Source organism: Aphelocoma coerulescens, chromosome 10, assembly GCF_041296385.1.
Source record: "Aphelocoma coerulescens isolate FSJ_1873_10779 chromosome 10, UR_Acoe_1.0, whole genome shotgun sequence".
Classification (NCBI taxonomy): domain Eukaryota; kingdom Metazoa; phylum Chordata; class Aves; order Passeriformes; family Corvidae; genus Aphelocoma; species Aphelocoma coerulescens.
In genome coordinates this window covers 4,759,260-4,777,531 of record NC_091024.1, presented here as the reverse complement: position 1 = coordinate 4,777,531, position 18,272 = coordinate 4,759,260, and the positions used below count along the sequence as shown (strand labels likewise).

Sequence of the window (18,272 nt, the reverse complement as noted above, 5' to 3'; positions counted from 1 at the left end):
TGAGAAATATTTAGAGAACTGTGTTTTTCATTATGAGCAGCCGCTTGCTGGTTTAGTATCTCCTACCTCAGCCTCTGGAGGACTTGGTTCATGTTCTGTAGGTGTTTCAGGTGGGGTTCATGTCACCTGAAAGATGAGTGTTTAGTCTGAACAGTCCTGTTGGTTATGTTTACAGATAATGGGTTGGCTTCCTATCCTAAAATGAGTGGCCAGTATTGTCCTCTGCAAGTCTTTCATTCTTGGTTGACAAAGATAGGAACCATGATGCCTGATGTGCTGCAAAGTGAGGTGAATCCAGCTGGACTTCTGTCCTCACTATATCCCCCCTTCTTGGGAACTTGTGGTGTGTTTGTTTTTCTGCTGTGCTGTTAAGCCTTGATAGATGCCATAGGGTGAGATACTTGCCCTGCAAACTTGCCTAAAGGCTTTTCTGTCGTTTATCTGTGCTGTTGTTTTATTTATGACCTCCTTTAGCAGTTAGCAGTCTGCCAGCAGACTCTGTTCCTTAGCTGTGGAGTCAGATCTGGCTGTAGGTGACTGTGGTGTGGACTTGCTTGGCCCTAGGTGACCAGCTCTCCCGTGTGCATGGACATGAACGGCATGTCGGTCCCCACGGAGTTCCTGTCCAGGCACAACTCTGATGGGGTCATCACCTTCGTGGACCCAAGGTGCATCAGCGTCATTGGCTACCAGCCCCAGGTCTGTGACCACTGGGAATGTGGAGAGTGGGTTGAGCTAATGAAGAAAACCCCATTTGCAAACATGAATTATTTGTAGCTGGTAGTTCATGCATCATGCACTAAATGCTGTTCGTTTTTCTTTGCTGTCCATGCCTCTGTGTGGGGTGTCTTTATATATACCTCTAGATCTGATTAAAATGCTAACAGCAGAGTGTTCTGAACCTTGCACAGCTTTCCAATGAAGACATTTCTGTGATAGAAAGTTAACAGTGCTTGGAGAGAGTTTTAGTCCTGTAGACCTTTGATTCTGCCAATCTCTTGAACAGTAAGCAAACATAATTTACAGCATCTATTTTCCTTTAGGCTTACATCTGCTCCTCTGAACAGGAGGCTAGTGCAGAACTGAGCAGAATAGTAAATGAACCACAGCTCTCCCTCAGATAACTCCCAACAGTTGCAGTTTAGAGGCAAAAGTAATTCCTTGTTCATTTGCTAATCCATATCTTTTTTATTTTAGATTTACAAATGTTTTTACAAAAATTAGTGCCATAAAATGAGCTGTAGTAGCAGATGTCAGTCTTTTCAAGACACCCATTTCACAGGTGTTAGAAAATCACTTAAACTTTTTTTGTAAAAACATGGGGCATGATGCTTACAAACCTTGTTTGTGTGGTTCATCCCTGATTAACTGAGTAGCCCCATTAAGGGTGGTAGATCTTGTGTTTGCAAGAATTACTTGCAGGTCTGCATGTGGATTTGTATTGTGGTTTGGGTTTTTTACATAGCTTTATGTTTTATTCTAGGATCTTCTGGGGAAAGATATTTTAGAGTTCTGCCATCCTGAAGATCAAAGCCATTTGCGAGAGAGTTTCCAACAGGTGCTGTGTCCTGCTCCTTTTGTTCCACACTTTATTATTTTGTTATTATTTTGACCACAGAAGTAGTTTTTATCTTATAGTTCAAGGTATTTTTTTTCTGTTATGCAGGAGAAGGAGTGGCAAGATACAAATCAATTTGTTGGTCAGTTAGCAATCAGTTAAGCTGCATATTAAATGGTAGTTGAAACTGCACCATGGGTTGACAGTGTTTTCAGAAATAAATCTTCTTGTTATATATTGGGATTTTTGCTGCACAGGGTGAGCTGTTTTGGAGATGCCTGTATTGATCCCACTATTCTAAGTGGTAACCAAAATGATTTGCCTTCCAAGATGTGCTGTTGTTCTGGAAGTAGTTACATCCCTCTGTGACACTGGATTGTTTGTAACTGAGTTCTCTGCTAGCACAGGTGATTTGCTTTTTCATGTACTTCCACGGAGTTACGCCACTTTACATCAATGTGTAATTTGGCCCTTTTTCCCAATTAGAAATTGAAATGTGGAGGGAAGTAACAAAAGAAATACAACAGACAGGAAGAGCTACTGGTTTGGATTTGTTTTTACCGTGGGCCACATTTACATCAGCTGTATCCATGGCATTTATTCTGTTCAGAGCTCACTGTTCCAGCTTGGGCTGGGACATGCATGAGCAGTGCTTTCCCTGAGCTGCCTCCTCTGCTGGGCTTTTCAGTGCCTTTCCTGCTGCACCAGAATGCCCAGCACAGGATGTTTAACCAACTGCTGAGGCTCAGTTGATCTAAGTGGTTCCAGATTTTCTAACAACAGCCAATAGCTCAACCAAGTTGTGTTGATCCACCTTGCGTTGGATGCTGAGATGTATTTTCAGCTGTGAAACGTGAATATGAAGTGACTTCTAAATAATTCGTATAGCCAACTGTTTGTTCAGGCATGGCATGCACAAACACAGCCTCTTGGGGAAAAACAACTAAATGCTGTGTCCCTAGAACAGATTGTGAAACTGAGGTTATGGTCTCTGCAGAAGCGTTGGAGACAGTGTAAGATACCAGTGCTCCTGAGCTGTTCCCTTGCACAGACTGAGTACAAACAGCATCCTTTTAAAATTCAAAATGTTGATTCACAGGCTGTGAGAGAGTTCAATGCTTTACACAGGTCACCACACCCAGACATCTCCTCTGCCCCACCTTGGTTGGGGGTGTGATACTGCAGCTGAACCTTCCCAACCTGTCAGCTGGAGTCAGGTCCTGCTTCCCCTCTTCTCTCCTGCCTGCCCTCCTCCCCACCCTTTCTGCTGCCTTGGTGCTGGCACAGATGGACTTGCTGGGAAGGCTAAGGCACTAATTCCTTTTGCATGGATCTTTCAGCTTTCGGCTGGTTCAGCTCCCTGAGCTGGTGCCTGATGGCGTCAGCGGTGCGGGAGCAGTGAGAACACATATGCTGTTTTTCACTGGTGCCCAAATGATTGATTCCACTCATCTGTCCAAGAGACAGTGGCAGAGAGCTGCTGGATAATGGCCCATCAAACATCTGCCTACAGTGAATCCATCCAGGGATTGCCTGGGTCTCAGCAGGGCTGACTAATGAGCATTGCAGTTAATGACTTGGGGCTCCCTGTGTTCACCGGGAGGGAGATCAGGCTGTAGGAGCTGCCAGTGTGTCCCTGAGCTCGGCTGCTGGGGACTCCACTGTCACCACTCCCTGCTAGGCATGTGCATAAGTGATTTGCTGGATCAGGGACCTTCATGATCTGCTTAAGGTCATACAGGAAGACAGCAGGAAAAAGTGCAGTTAGAAGTGAAAGTTCCTGCTCCCTCAGTCTATGTCCAGTCTGTGACAATACTGCGCTGTTTCTTTAGCAGGCTCTGCCTTTTTTGGTATATTTTTGTTTGGTACGGTAGCAGTGTGATTGGGGCTGTTACTCCCATCATGCAATAAAAGACTGAAATAAACAGTTAAGTTTTGCACCAGGTGGTCTTTATTTCCAAAGAATACAAGAAAGTAGAGTTTAATCACTAGCTTTGAAAATTTTTGTGCTGGTTTGTTTGTGTGCTCTGTCTTAAGGCAGTTCAGGATTTTCCCAGCAGCAATCTTTCTGCTTTATATATTATTACAGAATTACTGTTTGCTTAATCGAGGTTTCAGGGTAATAGATCACTGCCATTTGTTTTATTATTATTACTTTGGACTTAAAAATCTCTTCATTAAAAAGGTAACTGTGATTGTGAATAAACTCTTCTTTTTTTTTCTAAAACCTGAAAACTTGACACTTCTAATTTGCTGACAGTATCAGAACCAGGCTGGTGCATAACAGAGAAGGGAGGGAGGGTTTTGCAATTTTTGGTCAATTGCCAGTATCTATCTCAGGGCTTTACTTCCTTGGTAAGATAAATTCATTCATCAGGGTGGGAAAAATCAGGCCAGAATAAGATAGTCTCAAGGCTAAGGCCAACAAATACAGGTTAATATCAAAGGGTCCAGAATATGACTGTTGGATACCCAGTAGGATACTATTCAGATTGCACACTTCTACACCAGCTCTGTGGTTTCTACCCTGGGTGTGGTAGTAGAAAATTTCTGATAAAAGAATGTCGCTCAGTAAACTCAGAAAAACCCTATAAAAGCATTTAAAAACTCCCAACAAAACCAACCAAAAGTAATTTACTTCAGGATGATTTTGAACTTTCCTGGGCTTTGCTAAAGTTTTTTGTGTCTCCTATTTGAATTGTCGTTCTATTTGCATTCTTTCCATTTAATCCTATATCCAGTTGATTAATGTGAAGTGCAAACCTCTGAAGAAAACAGGATTGGAACATTTTTCTTAATCCAATTGCTTGTCAATAAAGACAGAAAGTAAATAGTGGGACTTCTACTTTTAGAGAATACAGGCTGCAGATAGCTAATAAAAAGTAAATTCCAGATGTGAAGGATTAAGAATCCACAAGATGTGGCATTTATTTGCAGTAGACCTTCCCTTTCCTTCCTTGAGGCAGCCCTGAGATAGCTTGGTGGGAAAGCTGTAAAATATAAACAGAGATAGGCCAGGTAAGTGCCAGCTGAATGACTTAAAACCATGAAATTTTCTTTCTGGCATAACCCCAGATTGCTGGATGACACATAAAATGCAGTTGCAGGGCCAGTGTGTGGAGATTGCTCTGAATGTGCTTCAGTTGGCTGCTTCTTAATGCTCACTTGGTGCCCAACTGTTGACCTGAACAAAACTTCAGCTACCAAGCCCAGACATCTGAATTCTTAGTTACAAACAAATAGGCTGTGCAAGCAAGGAATTCATAGTGTTAAAATGGACAGTGGCTTACCAGTGTTCTCTCCATTCAAACACTGGCTCACTCTTTTTTTCTTCTGAAAGCCAGAACCAAGTGTTGCTTGTTAGCAATTTGCTATCCTAGAGAGTCTTTTTATATGTTTGGGGTAGGGGGAACCTGATGGTTTCTAAAAAACCAAAAAATAAACACCATTGTGTTTCAGCATTGTCCTAAAATTTGATGCTGATTTATCACATGTATTAATTGTATAGCTGGGTATCCAAGCAGAAAAGCAGTCAACCTCAAAATGGTGTTTCTTGTAGGCTTTTGTTCAGCTGCAGTGATTGGTTTATGGTTTACATATAAACATTTAAAAGATCCTCAGTTTGGTTTCTGTCAATCTCTCGATGTGTGTTTTGCATTTAAACATTCTTAAAGTTTCTGTGCTGGGATAACAGCACAACCTGATGATTGTCCTGAATCTGTATTCTTTAAATAAGCAGGCTGGAAATTGGCATTTATATGACAAAGCATGAGGATTTCATTCTGAAGGAAATAGCTGTAAACATGGATAGGATTTTGCATATTCTCTCCAAATTAAGAGTTCCTCTGCTGTGTAATTCAAGTTTAAAACATACCAGTTGCTGCTGTTGACTGTTCATTTGCACAGCAGGTAGCAATCTCCTGTTATTAACCTTTCCAAATGGCCTTGCAGGTGGTGAAACTGAAAGGTCAAGTGCTGTCTGTGATGTACCGTTTTCGCACCAAGAACCGGGAATGGATGCTGATCAGAACCAGCAGCTTCACGTTCCAGAATCCTTACTCGGATGAGATCGAGTACATCATCTGCACCAACACTAACGTAAAGTATGTGCCTTCCTGGGTGCTCAGCCCCGTGGTTTTGAGGGAATTGTAACCATTCTTTTCCGCTGTGAAGCACATCCCAATTTTTTAACAGGTACCTTTGTTTCTGTAGGGTTTTTCTGCATCAGGACATCTCCCAGTGTAGCTGTTCCTCTGTGTCGTTATCCCGTGATGCTTCCAGGACCTGGCTGTGCTGGGGGGAAACGTCACTTATCTATTATGTCATTAAACAAGGCCATTGATCTCAATCCAGGCTGCCTTGAACTAACACAGAGCTTCCAGCAGCACAACAGCTGTCCTGATACTGGAGGAAGGTTAGCCTGTCTCCTGAGCCAGAAGAAAATTCCGTGTCCATGTTCATTGGGACCATACCATTCTGTAGTTCTGGGCTCTTCTGCTTGAGCTGTGTCTACTCTTAGGACCTAATGAAGCTGGCAAAATTATTTCCTAGTAGGTTTGAGTGGGAAGGGTTCCTGATAGTTTAGATCTGATAGAATATCCCCAAGTATGGGGGTGATCCAACTCCTTATCTTAAGAGAGAAATGAAATCATTCTGTCTTGGAATTAGTATTTTCAAAAATCTTTCATTTGGCCTCTTAGGAGGAGGTAACACTCAGAGTGTGGTGGAGGTTCATCTCTGTGGACTGAGCAGAGATGCTTTTGGAGCCTGCTGAGTTCTCAGCCAGTAACTGCAGAAGCTAATCTGGCCTTGATTGCTTTATAGTGTGGGGTTTTTTAATAAACATTCCTTCCTTCCAATATAAACTTAATCTATTCCTAAAATTAAATCTGCTTCTGGTCTGACCAGAGATTTTTTGCGAGGTCTTCAGCTGAGAGGAAGTTATTGGGTTTGAGATCTCAGCCTGTTAGGCCATATATCAGAAATGCTGAACGAGCAGTCTGCTGGTGGAGGTGCCTGCTGAGAGCTCCACTGCAAAAACAAACCCTGGGGCTTTGGCACTGGAGTTTGGAAGTGCCTCTGGGCGTTCCTTGTCTTGCCTCTTTGGACATGGCACATACCTGGAGTGGAAGGAAGGGCTGTGCATTCACTTACATGAAACCCAGCATCACGATTGTTTTCCTCATCTTTTTTCTGCATACCCAGAAAGTTGGGCTTAAACCGAATAGTTAAGCTCATTAAAAACAGGCAATTGTGTCTTGAAATCAGACAGCTTGTCTGCACTGTGCATCAAAATAGCTATTTCCACATTTCTGCTGTCCCATAATACTTTCCCAAATAATTTGTATATGCAAAAACAGGCCTGCAAAGTATAAAACATCTTCTGAGGTTTGTCCCAGGCTGGCTTAATTGTGCTTTGTTCCCGAGAAGCCACGGATGAAAAAGTGGGGCTGGAGGCTTATGCTGTGTTGACTCTGGGAATGCTTTTTCCTGAGCCTGCACTGTAACAGTTCAGCTTGGCACCCCAGCACTCACTGTGATGAGTAGGACTGTGCCAGCTCCTGGCTCTGCTTCCCTCTCTCTTGCTAGCTTTGAATAACAACCCAGAAATGCTGACCTAATATGGAAGTTGCCTGCTGCTACTTTGACAGAGGATGTTCCCTTTTTCCTGTCATGTTGAAAATGTTCTGAAATGGGCAAGATACAGCCCATTATACTCCTGCTTTTGAATAGTAGAAAGAATGCATCATTCAGACTGGTTTTGTTTTTCCCCTTATTCTCTCCCCCTTCTCAGATTTCCAAAGAGGACTTACTGTAAAGTTCCTGCCTGTTACTGAAGTTCCTGCCTGTTTCTGGCCTTTTCTTTTTTCCCAAGGTTGGGGTCATGTTTTGACTTCTGATTTCCCAGCTGCCCTGAAGAGTTGTACGTCATGATGTAGCTGGTGATTTCCAACTCCTCATTAAGCTGCTGCTGGGACTGGGGGTTTGGCACCAGCCCAGGTGTGTGTGGCCACCCCTGTGTGTTCTTGGAAGGTGTTCTGAGTCCAGTGAGGTGCTTCCCATGGAGACCAGGCAGGGCTGCCTTGCTCTGCCCAGCTGAAGGCACAGAGACAGATTTGATCTGCCCATCACTGTGGTAACCGAGGCAGCCCCATAAAATACAGGCTTGAGGCAGTTAAAAATTCAGCATGGAACTGTAAAGACAATGTAGCTGAAAAATCTAGGTTTAAATCAGTTTTTAACTTAGGATAGCCTAAAGCCACAGAACATACACACATCTGTGTGTGTCTGTTAATGGAACAGCTCAAGTTGGTCAGTGAACAGCATTTTCCCAAAAGACTGTAGAGGGCAGTGATGATTCCAGTTGTGGAGGGATTAATTGATTTTTGCTGTTATTTGTTGGCTTGGTTTGGTTGTTCTGTTTCTTTTTCTGTTTGTTTCTTTTTCTTTTTTCCTTTTTTTAAAACAAAGATACTCTTTTGGAGCTTCACACAGTCAAATGTCCAAACTTGCTTTTGGTACAGAAGGATGAGGAAACATTAGGTTCAAATGTTCACTTAGTTCTTTGCGAAAAAAAAAAAGAAAGAAAGAAAAGAAAACTTCTCTCAGTTTCACTTGGGTGTAGTCATCCAAAAGAAACTTCCTGGAGAAATGAAGCATTTGACTTTTTGCATTTGTGCTGTGTTCGACTGAAGAGTCCCCTGTTTGACCACGTCTTCCTGTGTAGTTGGGACTGTTTGATTTCCAAAGAGAGAAAATAATTGTTATGAGCATTTATTTAATATACAGATAGAACAGTGTTTGAATAGGATAATGCCATGGTGGCAGATTATATAAAGGTCTTTTATATAGATATTTATTTATTTATATATTTATATGTATATACATCAAAATAAAGAAGAGACATACTTTTATGACCTTTGTGGAATATCTGATCTTTCATTTTTGGAAGCCCCAAATCCTGTGCTGCACTGTGTGAATTTATGAATCCTGTGGTTGTCCTGAGTCTTAAGACTTTCTGTGTTGGAGTGAGCTGGCACAGGTCACTGCTGGAAGCAGCCTGCTGGATGAATCAGCCTCTGGGAGAGATGCTTTCTGGTCTGGATTCTCGTGGGCCAAAATACTAAAGAGATCAACTATCCTGATAAAATTCCAGTTGGTGGTAGTGGTGGTAAAGACTTTCTCATGCTCTCGTGCCATCTGTGGTCTGTCTGTTAGACAGACCCTTTCACAGGAGTGAGTTGAAGCTCTAGGCTAAAAGAGGGACATACTGAGAATTTCTGAAAGAGGATTTTACAACCACAGCCCCAAGGCTTTTACTACTCTGCTTTTGTCCAAACCAGCCACAGGAAGCACGTGTCCTGTATTACATAAAAATAGCTTGGTAGGGATGCAGTAGTGTTGTTTATCTCCCACCAAAAAGCCTGTTAATTTTAAAGTTCAAATTGTTTTTCTTTACTCTGATGCTTGAAAAGGGAACCAGTGACTTCAGTTTTTATAGAGAGGGCTTAACATCATCTTGAATGTAAAAAGAACTTGCACAGTATCTTCCTTCTTCCTCCACGTGTATTTACTAAAGTAAATTTGAAGCAACTATAAAAGCCTTCTGATTTACTGAACCATTCCTTGTCCAAGCCAGGGGCTTTTCCAGTTTCATACTTACCTGTGGGTGTGTTCCTGCAGAATCCTCTGTTGACCCAGACAATGCCTCACTTGCTGTGTTGGCCATCCTGTATAGCCAAGAAATTTTTCATTTACTCCTTGAACCCCTGAAACTGAAAATGAAACCAAGGACAATTTTTGGGTTCAAAGTCAGAAGGCACTTTGAGTTTTGCCCCAAACTGATGATAATCCCTTGTTCTGTTTCATTTTTACTGTCCAGCAGTTGGGTGACTGAAGGGACCTGCCTGTGTTGGCTGTCAGAAGGGCAGGGTCTGAAGCAGCCACAGCAGCAGCACTGAGCTCTCCCTGGTCAGCTGCTCCATGACTTGCTGCACATTTCCTTTCAGGTTTCAAGCACCATTTAAACTATTTATACAGCAGCAGCCAACAACAACAGAAGATGCTATCCTGGCTTTGCATTTCAGTCTTAATTAAGTGCAGCATAGCTTGCACAGAGTTCAGTAAAGATACATGCAACTATGTGGTTTTTATAGGAAGTGGATTTGGGGAGGTTGTTCCCAAAGTTCAGTGCTGTTAACACAATGTGGTGTTTTTATTGCACTGCAGCTTAATGAGTATTAGAGATGAAAGATAGAGAAGGGTAAAGGAGCACTAAGTTAGAGAAGTGCCTACAAAACAAATAAGGAGTGAGTGTGCTGTTTGGTTTGGCTCATTTGTATGTATATGGCTGAACCAAGAAAACATTCTTTATAGGGAACAGAGGAGACCTAATGTGCTGTTTATTGACACACGCACCGAGTCGGTGGTAATAAAAACAAATGAAACAGTGTAATTAGCTTTCACGTTAACAACGGGATTTAATGAGTGTTTATTGTCCACGGGGTGGTATTTAGAAACTTCCCCATAGATTCCCCATGATTAAATTGCCTCCCATAGTTCTGTTGGAAAAGTATGCATTTTATGCTTGTGAACAAAGAATGTCTTTGCATTCCAGATGTAATTTTTAGGAATTTTCTGTTAGCTAAAATAATAGGGAAAATCCATGGCTCTCTAATGACCTGGAGGACTGCCTTTTTTTGCATGTTACTGCTAGGACAAAAGAGATTCCTTGTGTTATGTGTTCTCACACTTGTAGGGCCTGCAGAAGGCTTTTGGCCACTTACTCCAACCTGCAGTGTGTTGCAGACCACAGATTTGTGCCATGAAGCATAGTAACTGACCAAAGTGTCTTCTGGAATAGATTCAAGGGATGGCAAAATCTATTACTTACTTCCCTAACTTGTTTGAGTGATTCCTTACGTTTCCATCAGTTTGTGTCTAATTTGTCATTTAACTTTGTCTGCAAATTTGTCTCTCAATCCCTTGGCATTTGAATCAATTTTAAAATTTAAAAGAAGATTTGGATGAAAATCTAAAATTTAAGCCTGTGGCTAAAAATATATTGCAGTTTTCCAGAGTTTCAAATCCACAATCTTGCTGTTTTGCAAAATCTCATCTATTCCTGGCTGTACAAGTATCATGTCTCTCTGGGGGAAGATGCACATAGTGTGTCATTCCCATTTTTTGGGGTGATTTTTCCTCCAGAAAGAGGCCAGAAACATACACAAACTGTGAGCAATGTCAAGGATCATTTACAAGTATCAAATCCAAGTATTTTGGTCAGTTCAATCTTATCCTCATCTCTGAGCTCTAGCATGACTGGGGGGGTTTATATGTTCTTTGCTAATTGAGCCGAGATGAGTGTTCTACCTGTGCATCTCCAGGCCAGAAGTTTTCTTGCTTGTTGTGACCAAGCAGCAGAAAGTGACTGTTAATGGGAGGTGCAAAACATCTGGATAACTTTCCAGCTGCTGAGGTGTTCTGTCATTAGGCATCTTCCTGGAGAGCAAGATTACTGTTTCCTTCAGCAGAGTCAGAGAGGGGGTCTGGTGTGTTCGACGTTAACACGAGGAAGACGATGAATTAAAAATAGTGAATTTTTAAATCCTTTCTCAAGAGATTGTGTGCCATCCTCCATTACCCACGTACTTTTCTGTGCTCTCTCAGCAAAATTCTTCCTGTGCCCTTTTGCTTTCTGTGGTGCAGGCTTTCTCAATGAGAAAGCTGTGAAACCAGATGGATCTCACAGGGAAGGATTTAGTAAATCATCTGAGAGACGTTTCACTGGGAGTGTAAAATAGGGGACCGTGACTATTCCTTTTTGTATCTTAATTGGTTTTTGTAAGAAAGTCATTTTGTCTCCCTTGCAGACAACTTCAGCAACAGCAAGCAGAACTTGAAGTACATCAAAGAGATGGGCTGTCATCCTATGACTTATCTCAGGTGAAATTTCTCAGATTTTTCTCTTTGTGCCTCTGATCATTTGAAATGTAAAACAATAGCAGATTTCAGCCATACTGAAAGTACATTGTGACTGCCCCTGAATTCCTTTTAGTCAAATACAGTAGAGGGAATTACCTTCCTCTGTGTATCTCAACAGGTGCCTGTTCCAAGTATACCAGCTAATGTTCACGAGGGTGGAAAGTCTGTGGAAAAGCCTGATGCTATCTTCTCCCAAGAGAGAGATCCTAGATTTGCTGAGATGTTTGCTGGAATAACTGCTTGTAAGTGAATGTCCTTGATGTTTAATTTTTAATACTGTGTTAAGCTTGGTTACATGATGTAGAGCACAACTTCAAGAGAATGAAGAGGAACTGCAACATGGCAGGGGATTTTCTAAGCACCATCAGTCTTTGGGACGTTTCCTAGGATCTGTCATTAGTTGGTGTTTCCCCTAAAGATGATAGCAGCAAATTCAAGGAGGGAAGGATGGCTTTTGTATCATCAGAGCCACCTGGTTTTGTTTCTCTTTTGGCTTCACAGGGACACCTTAGGCACTGCTCTTAGATATTAAATATACTGAGCAGAACTTTCCATTTCTAAGTGTAGATTTGACTTCTTACACAGAGTATGTAAATTTATTTCTCTAAATAGGGACAAGAAACTTACATATAGTCTTAAGATAGGCTGCAGTTTTTTATCAAATCACCAGCTTTTCTATCAGTGCTTTCAGAGGCATATGGTGCCTTGAAGTGTCATTATATACTTGTTTGGTCAGTTGAGGCACCTCCAGTCATGGTACCTGGTTGTGAGGAGTCCCTACTCTTTTTCCCACAACTTTTAAACTTGTTAGCAAGTTCTTCTAGGAGAGATAGGAGTCTCAGGAGCAGTATGTTGTTCTGTATTCCTTGGAAATTACTGTGAGGACAGAGTCCTTACTAATGCCCTCACCAAAGGATTTCCCAGCCCTGTTCTAAGAGGAAACAGCCAACTTGACAGCCATTGCCAGTCAGACAGATGGAGCTGTCTCAAAGTAGCCCCAGCCTGTGCTGCCTGTTGCCCTAACAGACAGAAATCACTAAGGCTGGCAGCTGAAGGGATCATCTGAAATATATCTGTAGGAAACCAGGCTCATTAATTCCACTGCTTGTGGAAGAATTCATTGACTGTTTATTGTTCTTAACTGTCCTCACTGAAAAAGAGGAATTTTTACATTTGTTTTAAATAAATCAATGTGCAAGTGTCATGCAGTGCAGGGAGGAAACAACCCACAGGGTTTGACTCCAGGGGTGTTGGAAAGTGACCTCACTCCATTGGTTTCTTATGTATGGATTGGCTTTTTCAAATGGAGAAGACATTGTAACTGCAATATATACTTGATATTCTGTCCTCCTGTTGCCAGGACTTGTCTGCTGTTCCTGTTCATCCTTGTCTGTTCAACAGTGGAGTCAATAGCTGAGGCCATAAAAGGGGTCCCTTAGAAGGTAGCAAGACTCCAACCCTAAACACCAGAATATGTTTTTCCGAGCAAGAACATCTTGCTTTTTGGCTGCCTTATTGGCTCTTTTTTCAGGCAGCTCTCAGCTGTTTGTGGGAAGGGGTTAGGGTTGAGGGTGTCACAAGCTGTGAGGTAGCTGGGAGGTTATGTTCCTGGAAATGCCATTTCTCTTTTCATTCTTATCAATTTACAGGCTGTGCTTTTTTTGGGACATTCTCCCTCTCTGAATTTCTCATGGGAGCTGTGATCAAGGTCTCCTCTGAATGATAAAGGATGGTTCACGGTCAGGGATGAGACACCCTGTCCAAAACCAATATTGACAGGACTGCATGCTGCCTGCCAGACATTTGCATTATGTTGATACCCGATCTCATTCTGTAAGAACATGGGCTGACACGGGGAGATTCCTGCCATAATTGCATGTAGTGGCCACACATAATTAAAACCCCAAAAGCTGGAAGAGGAAGCCTGGCTTTACTGATTCATGCAAGTGCTTTGAAGCAAGGGATGATGCAGTTCTTAGAGAGGGATTCAGTCAAGGGGCAGAAATGTTGGAAATACTGGTCCTGCTGGGAGAAGGGACATCACTGACCAGTACAGTGGTAGGGTTTAAAGAGAAACAAGTAAAACATACCAAGGAAAAAAAAAAGTTCAGTGCTGTACCAAAGGTGAGAGCAGAGAATTGTGTGTAAAATCCTGAGTAGGAATACAGCTGGGAGAGATGTGGGCTGGATTCAGAGGTATTCAGGGTAAAGAGCATTCAGGGTAACTCAGGAAGGAGAATTAGCTGCTTGCTATTAGTTTAGCTGTTCCCTTTGTCTTGGCCTCATCCTGTGGCACAGATCCTGGTAGCTGCCATGGCAACTCTGCTGCACTTGAGGAATTCCAGTTCATTTGGGGCACTCTCAATTTCTCTGGTGAGTTGTTGTCAAATATCTAAAGCACCCACAGGATTTTGGCTCAGTCTCTTCCAACCCTGAGAGTTTGGTGTCCCTGCAAAGGGTGGCCTTAGAAAATGGGACATCTCATGCAAGAATGACATTACTGCAGAAAAAGATAGATTCATCTGTCCTTCTTCTAAGATCTATCCCAACCCATTCTCAGTTCTTCCTACTCTATACACAACCTTCTCTAGGCTTGTGCCCATTTCTCCCCGTTGTTGTTTTTTTTAATACAAGAGCACAGTTTTGCAGCCCAGCCTTGGTTTCTGTGCTGGCCAGTAGGTAGCCAGGGAGGAATTTCTACAAATTTCTGCATTACAAAGGACAAGCAATGACAGCTTGCATCAGTGGCATCCACAATCCCTCCCCAAGGCTCCTCTGAGGGAATTTGAGGTGACTTTTTTCTTTTGGGAGGCAAGCTTAGATTCTTGTTAGGAACATAATGTAAGAACAACTTAGGTAACAGAGAGGAGCTGGTGTGTGTTGGAGGCCTTTGGTGAGTCATGCTCAGGAGGTCTCTAAAAGCTAGGGAAAGCTAAAAAAATTTTAAACACCTAAAAAATACTTCTGTTACGTATGAGTTGAGTGGGCCTTTTGTCCAAGAGAGCATCTTGTGAAATGAGTGGGAATCTGAAAAGAGCAAAGGGGAAAATGAGGAGGCAGACTTGATTTCTAGGTCTGTCAGGTACATAGCAACACATGGTTCCCAAACCATCAGTGAGTTGCAGGGTGTTTTGCACTTGGAGGGGAGATGGAGAAAGTGAATAAAGGGTGGTGTGAATTATTTTAAGAAAACTAATAGTGAGATTTCCCTGGGCTTTGGAATAATCCAGTGCCAGAAAATTAAATTAAGGTGCTGTTCACCCAATCTTGTTTCATTCAATCAGAGATTGATCTCCAGTTGCCACATTAAGGGTAGACTATAAAAGTTAATGGCATCTCTTTGTGCATGTTACTCACTATGCTCCTTTGTCTTCCACCCCTCTGGGGTGCTTCCATCCTATTTCATGGCTCCCCCAAGCCACAAAAGGGACAGCACATTCCACGAGAGACTTGTGTTTTGCCTTGCCACAGCTCAGGTATGCAGGTCTTGTGACACTCAGAGGCAGAGTGCCTCCAGCCACCTGTGGGACTGCGATGCAGGTGGGGCTGCAGGTTGTCACCCCGAGATGAGCAGGCAGTGCCACCAGGCTGCCAGCGAGGTGGGTGCTGCTTGGGCTGTCCCGAGGGAAGCAGATCAGCACCTGGTTAGGAGAGAGCTCTTGGACACCCTTCCTTGGGTTCTCTGAGCCAGTGGGGTGTCAGTCTGTGGTAACCGCAGTGGGGCTGGAGGGCTTTTCCTGGTGCCAGAGATGTGCCCTCACCTGAGCCACGGAGGTGCACGTGCATCACCCCTTTCTCAGGCCAGGCTTGTTTCATGTGCCATCCCTCCATCCCCCTGGGCAGACCCTCACACCTTTCTTCCAGAAAAGCTTTGTTTCCCTTCCACTCTGTGGCTGGGGGCCATGCACCACTCACTCCCTGCCCTGGCCAGAGCCGTGCTCTGTCCAGTCAGGAGCAGCTTCCAGCAGGTCTGGGCTGTGTGGCCAGAGGACACAACCAGCACAGTGTTCCATGCAAACAATGGCATTAACGAGGCACAGCCTGTGAGGAGGGTATAGAGGAGACACAAACCAGCTGTGCCTCTGGTTTCACACTGAATTGTCATACAGCCCCTTTGTGTCATTGCTAATGTGTTCCACAGGGCTTCTTCATGGAGCTTGAAGAAGGAAAGAAAACTTCCTGCTGCATATATATATATTGCAATTGTCTTTAAATAATTTTTCCTTCATTATCTCCTCCCCTAAATAAATTCTTTTTCTGTAATTTGTTTTTCTCTTGTAGCAGATAAAAAAATGATGGCCTCTGCATCCACAGCTGGAAACCAGCAGCTTTACTCACAGGGAAGCCCATTTCAGCCAGGACACTCAGGAAAGACTTTCAGGTATTTAGTCCAGATCCTGAATGGATCAGTTTCTGTCTGAGAGTGGGGGACTGTCTCCCTTCAGTGTGGTGGAAACAAAACCAACCCAAGGTGCAAGAGCTTTCTTTACATGAATGAATTTTAATCTGTGTACACTTCACTGCTGCTGGTATCTTATCACTTACTCTGGGCTTACAAGCTGAGACGATTTTGGTGTCTCTCTTAGAAATATTATCTGGTAAGTAGGTATTTCTTGCTGTGATAATGTAATTGGAAAAAAGCTAAGAAGCATCAACAAATCCTGAAGGGAAATAACTTGAGAGGTGACAGGGTCAGAGATCTGAGGAACATTCAGCCAACCTAGGAAGGTGCAAAGATTTGCTTTGCACTCAGAGCTGTCACTGCTCCTGCAGGCTGCCTTGAAGGGCATTGATGTGGGTACCTCATCAAAGGGAACAGAGGGATGCTGCATCCATAGTCCCGGGTGAGGACTGGGACAGAGGCATGAATGCTTTTCTAAGGCAGCTTCCAAATACACATAAGGTGGTGGTCTGGCATGTTCCAAGGCTTTTTTGGATTACTGTAAGTGTGTGTCACTGCCTACCAGCTGGCAGTACAGGTTTGCCTAATCTGAAGTTTGTCTTCATTTCTGGTCACTTCTGGAGTGTGATAATAGCAACTGTACTTACCTTAGTGCCTTGTGATACCACCACTGTCTTACTGGAGTTTCATTCTCCTGTTCAGACCAGCCAAGGCTCTGAAAGTGAGGGAGCAGCCATTCAGAGCCTCTCAGTTCCAGGAACTGGAAAACATTGGCAAACACTGACTTTATTTAAACCAATGTGCTCTTAAAGTCATAATTGCTAATAATCTCAGTGGGGAGAAGTAAGATCCATGTGAGTGTGTTTTGTCAAATTAAAGCCAAGTATAACTTGGGGAGATATGACAGTAAACTAAAATGTCTTTTAATTGGCTATTGTGTACTACTGGGTGGCTGACTTGCCATCGTGGGGTTTGGTGTGTGTTCTCTTCATTTCCTGTGTTAATTCCTGATGTTTAACTATAGCTTTTTTCCTACTGCTATTCTGTTACATCAAGTAATGGCTTGCATTTCTGCCAGCACTTCCACTCTCAATGAACTGGCCTCTTTGAATAATCTCCAGCCTGGCCCGTGCAGTCACTGAGCCTGGGCAGTCTCTAGGCACTATTCTGCAGAATCCTGCTCTCAAAGTATGTGTTCCACATACTCCTTAGATGATGGGACTTGCCAGTCCAGCTGAGAAGATGTTGGCAGTAGGGCCAGCCCTCCGCTGCAGCTGCTGTGTGCTCCAGCCAGATTTAGATGGACTTTCTGGTCTATGTTTCCCTCTTTGGAGACTCTGTGATAGTAAAAAAATTAAAATAAAATAAATTTTAAAAAAATTAGAAAAACTCTGCAAGGAATTTCTAAACATACACTTCGCTTTTAGGCAGCTTAAGAAATCCAGAATAACAACTCCAGTATTCAAATGCTTGCCACGTTTTGCTTACACTCTGGAAGGAATTCTGTCAGCCTTCTCCGAGGATTCAGATTCCTGCTTTCTCTCTGTTCAGCCTTGTTTACTTCTTTCCCCAATCTGCTCTCTTTTTTCTGTGTAAGATTGTGAAAATAAACAATAGGGAAGGGATTGGAGAAAAGAACAAGCTGTTTCAGTGGATGCACAAAAGTGGTTTTGTGTACTGTCTTCATTTTTATTCATCTATATATGACATGTAAAAAGTATGTTTTTATGTATAAAAGTACAGTCACAATGTGTGGTTGTGTAGATTCTGTTGCTCAAGACTTCCATGAGAATAAAATAGTGATGTGGAGCTGTTCCTTCATAAATTTTTTCTTATAATTAGGAATTTATGGGTATTTCTCTCTAATGAAATTCAGTAATTAGGAAACAGCTAACATATAAAAAAGTTCCTTAAAAACATTACTTTTTATTATTATTAGTGTTTTAAAGTTACTACATGAGTTTAACTTCCTGTCTTGATTATTCTTTTGCCTGGGTATATAACTGCCTGTTCTTCTTTAGCATCAGTTGGTGAAAAAAGGAATTAAAAGCCCTTATTTTTAATATGTAGCACATACTTCATTTCCCAGGCAGGAAACAAATAAGGAAGTGCTTGTAAGTATTGTCTTTTGTGCCCATCTTCATTTAAAATGGCATTTAAGCAAATGCTTAAATACTGTTGACTTTAGGCACAAATTTATGATGAAGTACCTGCTCTAATACTCTCTGCAAGCAGGATTTTTAATGCATTAAATGTTGAACTGGTGTGGGGCTAAGTGTGTATGCACCGTGTGTGAGACTGTTTTTATTCTTAGAAGCCCTTTCCAAG

The 18,272-nt window shown here is 42.5% G+C and overlaps 1 protein-coding gene across 6 annotated transcripts in view; it reads left to right on the top strand.

Annotated features, from left to right (window-relative positions):
• The window catches only part of ARNT2 (aryl hydrocarbon receptor nuclear translocator 2), a 99,384-nt gene that overhangs the window by 67,543 nt on the left and 13,569 nt on the right, over positions 1-18,272 (top strand). For 4 of the 6 annotated variants that reach the window (XM_069025592.1, XM_069025593.1, XM_069025590.1 and 1 more), the window contains 6 exons: positions 565-699; positions 1,484-1,558; positions 5,510-5,661; positions 11,431-11,503; positions 11,661-11,784; positions 15,824-15,923. In XM_069025592.1, the coding sequence (XP_068881693.1) occupies positions 565-699; positions 1,484-1,558; positions 5,510-5,661; positions 11,431-11,503; positions 11,661-11,784; positions 15,824-15,923 (659 nt within the window). The remainder of the gene's footprint in view (positions 1-564; positions 700-1,483; positions 1,559-5,509; positions 5,662-11,430; positions 11,504-11,660; positions 11,785-15,823; positions 15,924-18,272) is intronic. The other 2 variants (XM_069025591.1, XM_069025594.1) reach the window with 2 other exon arrangements.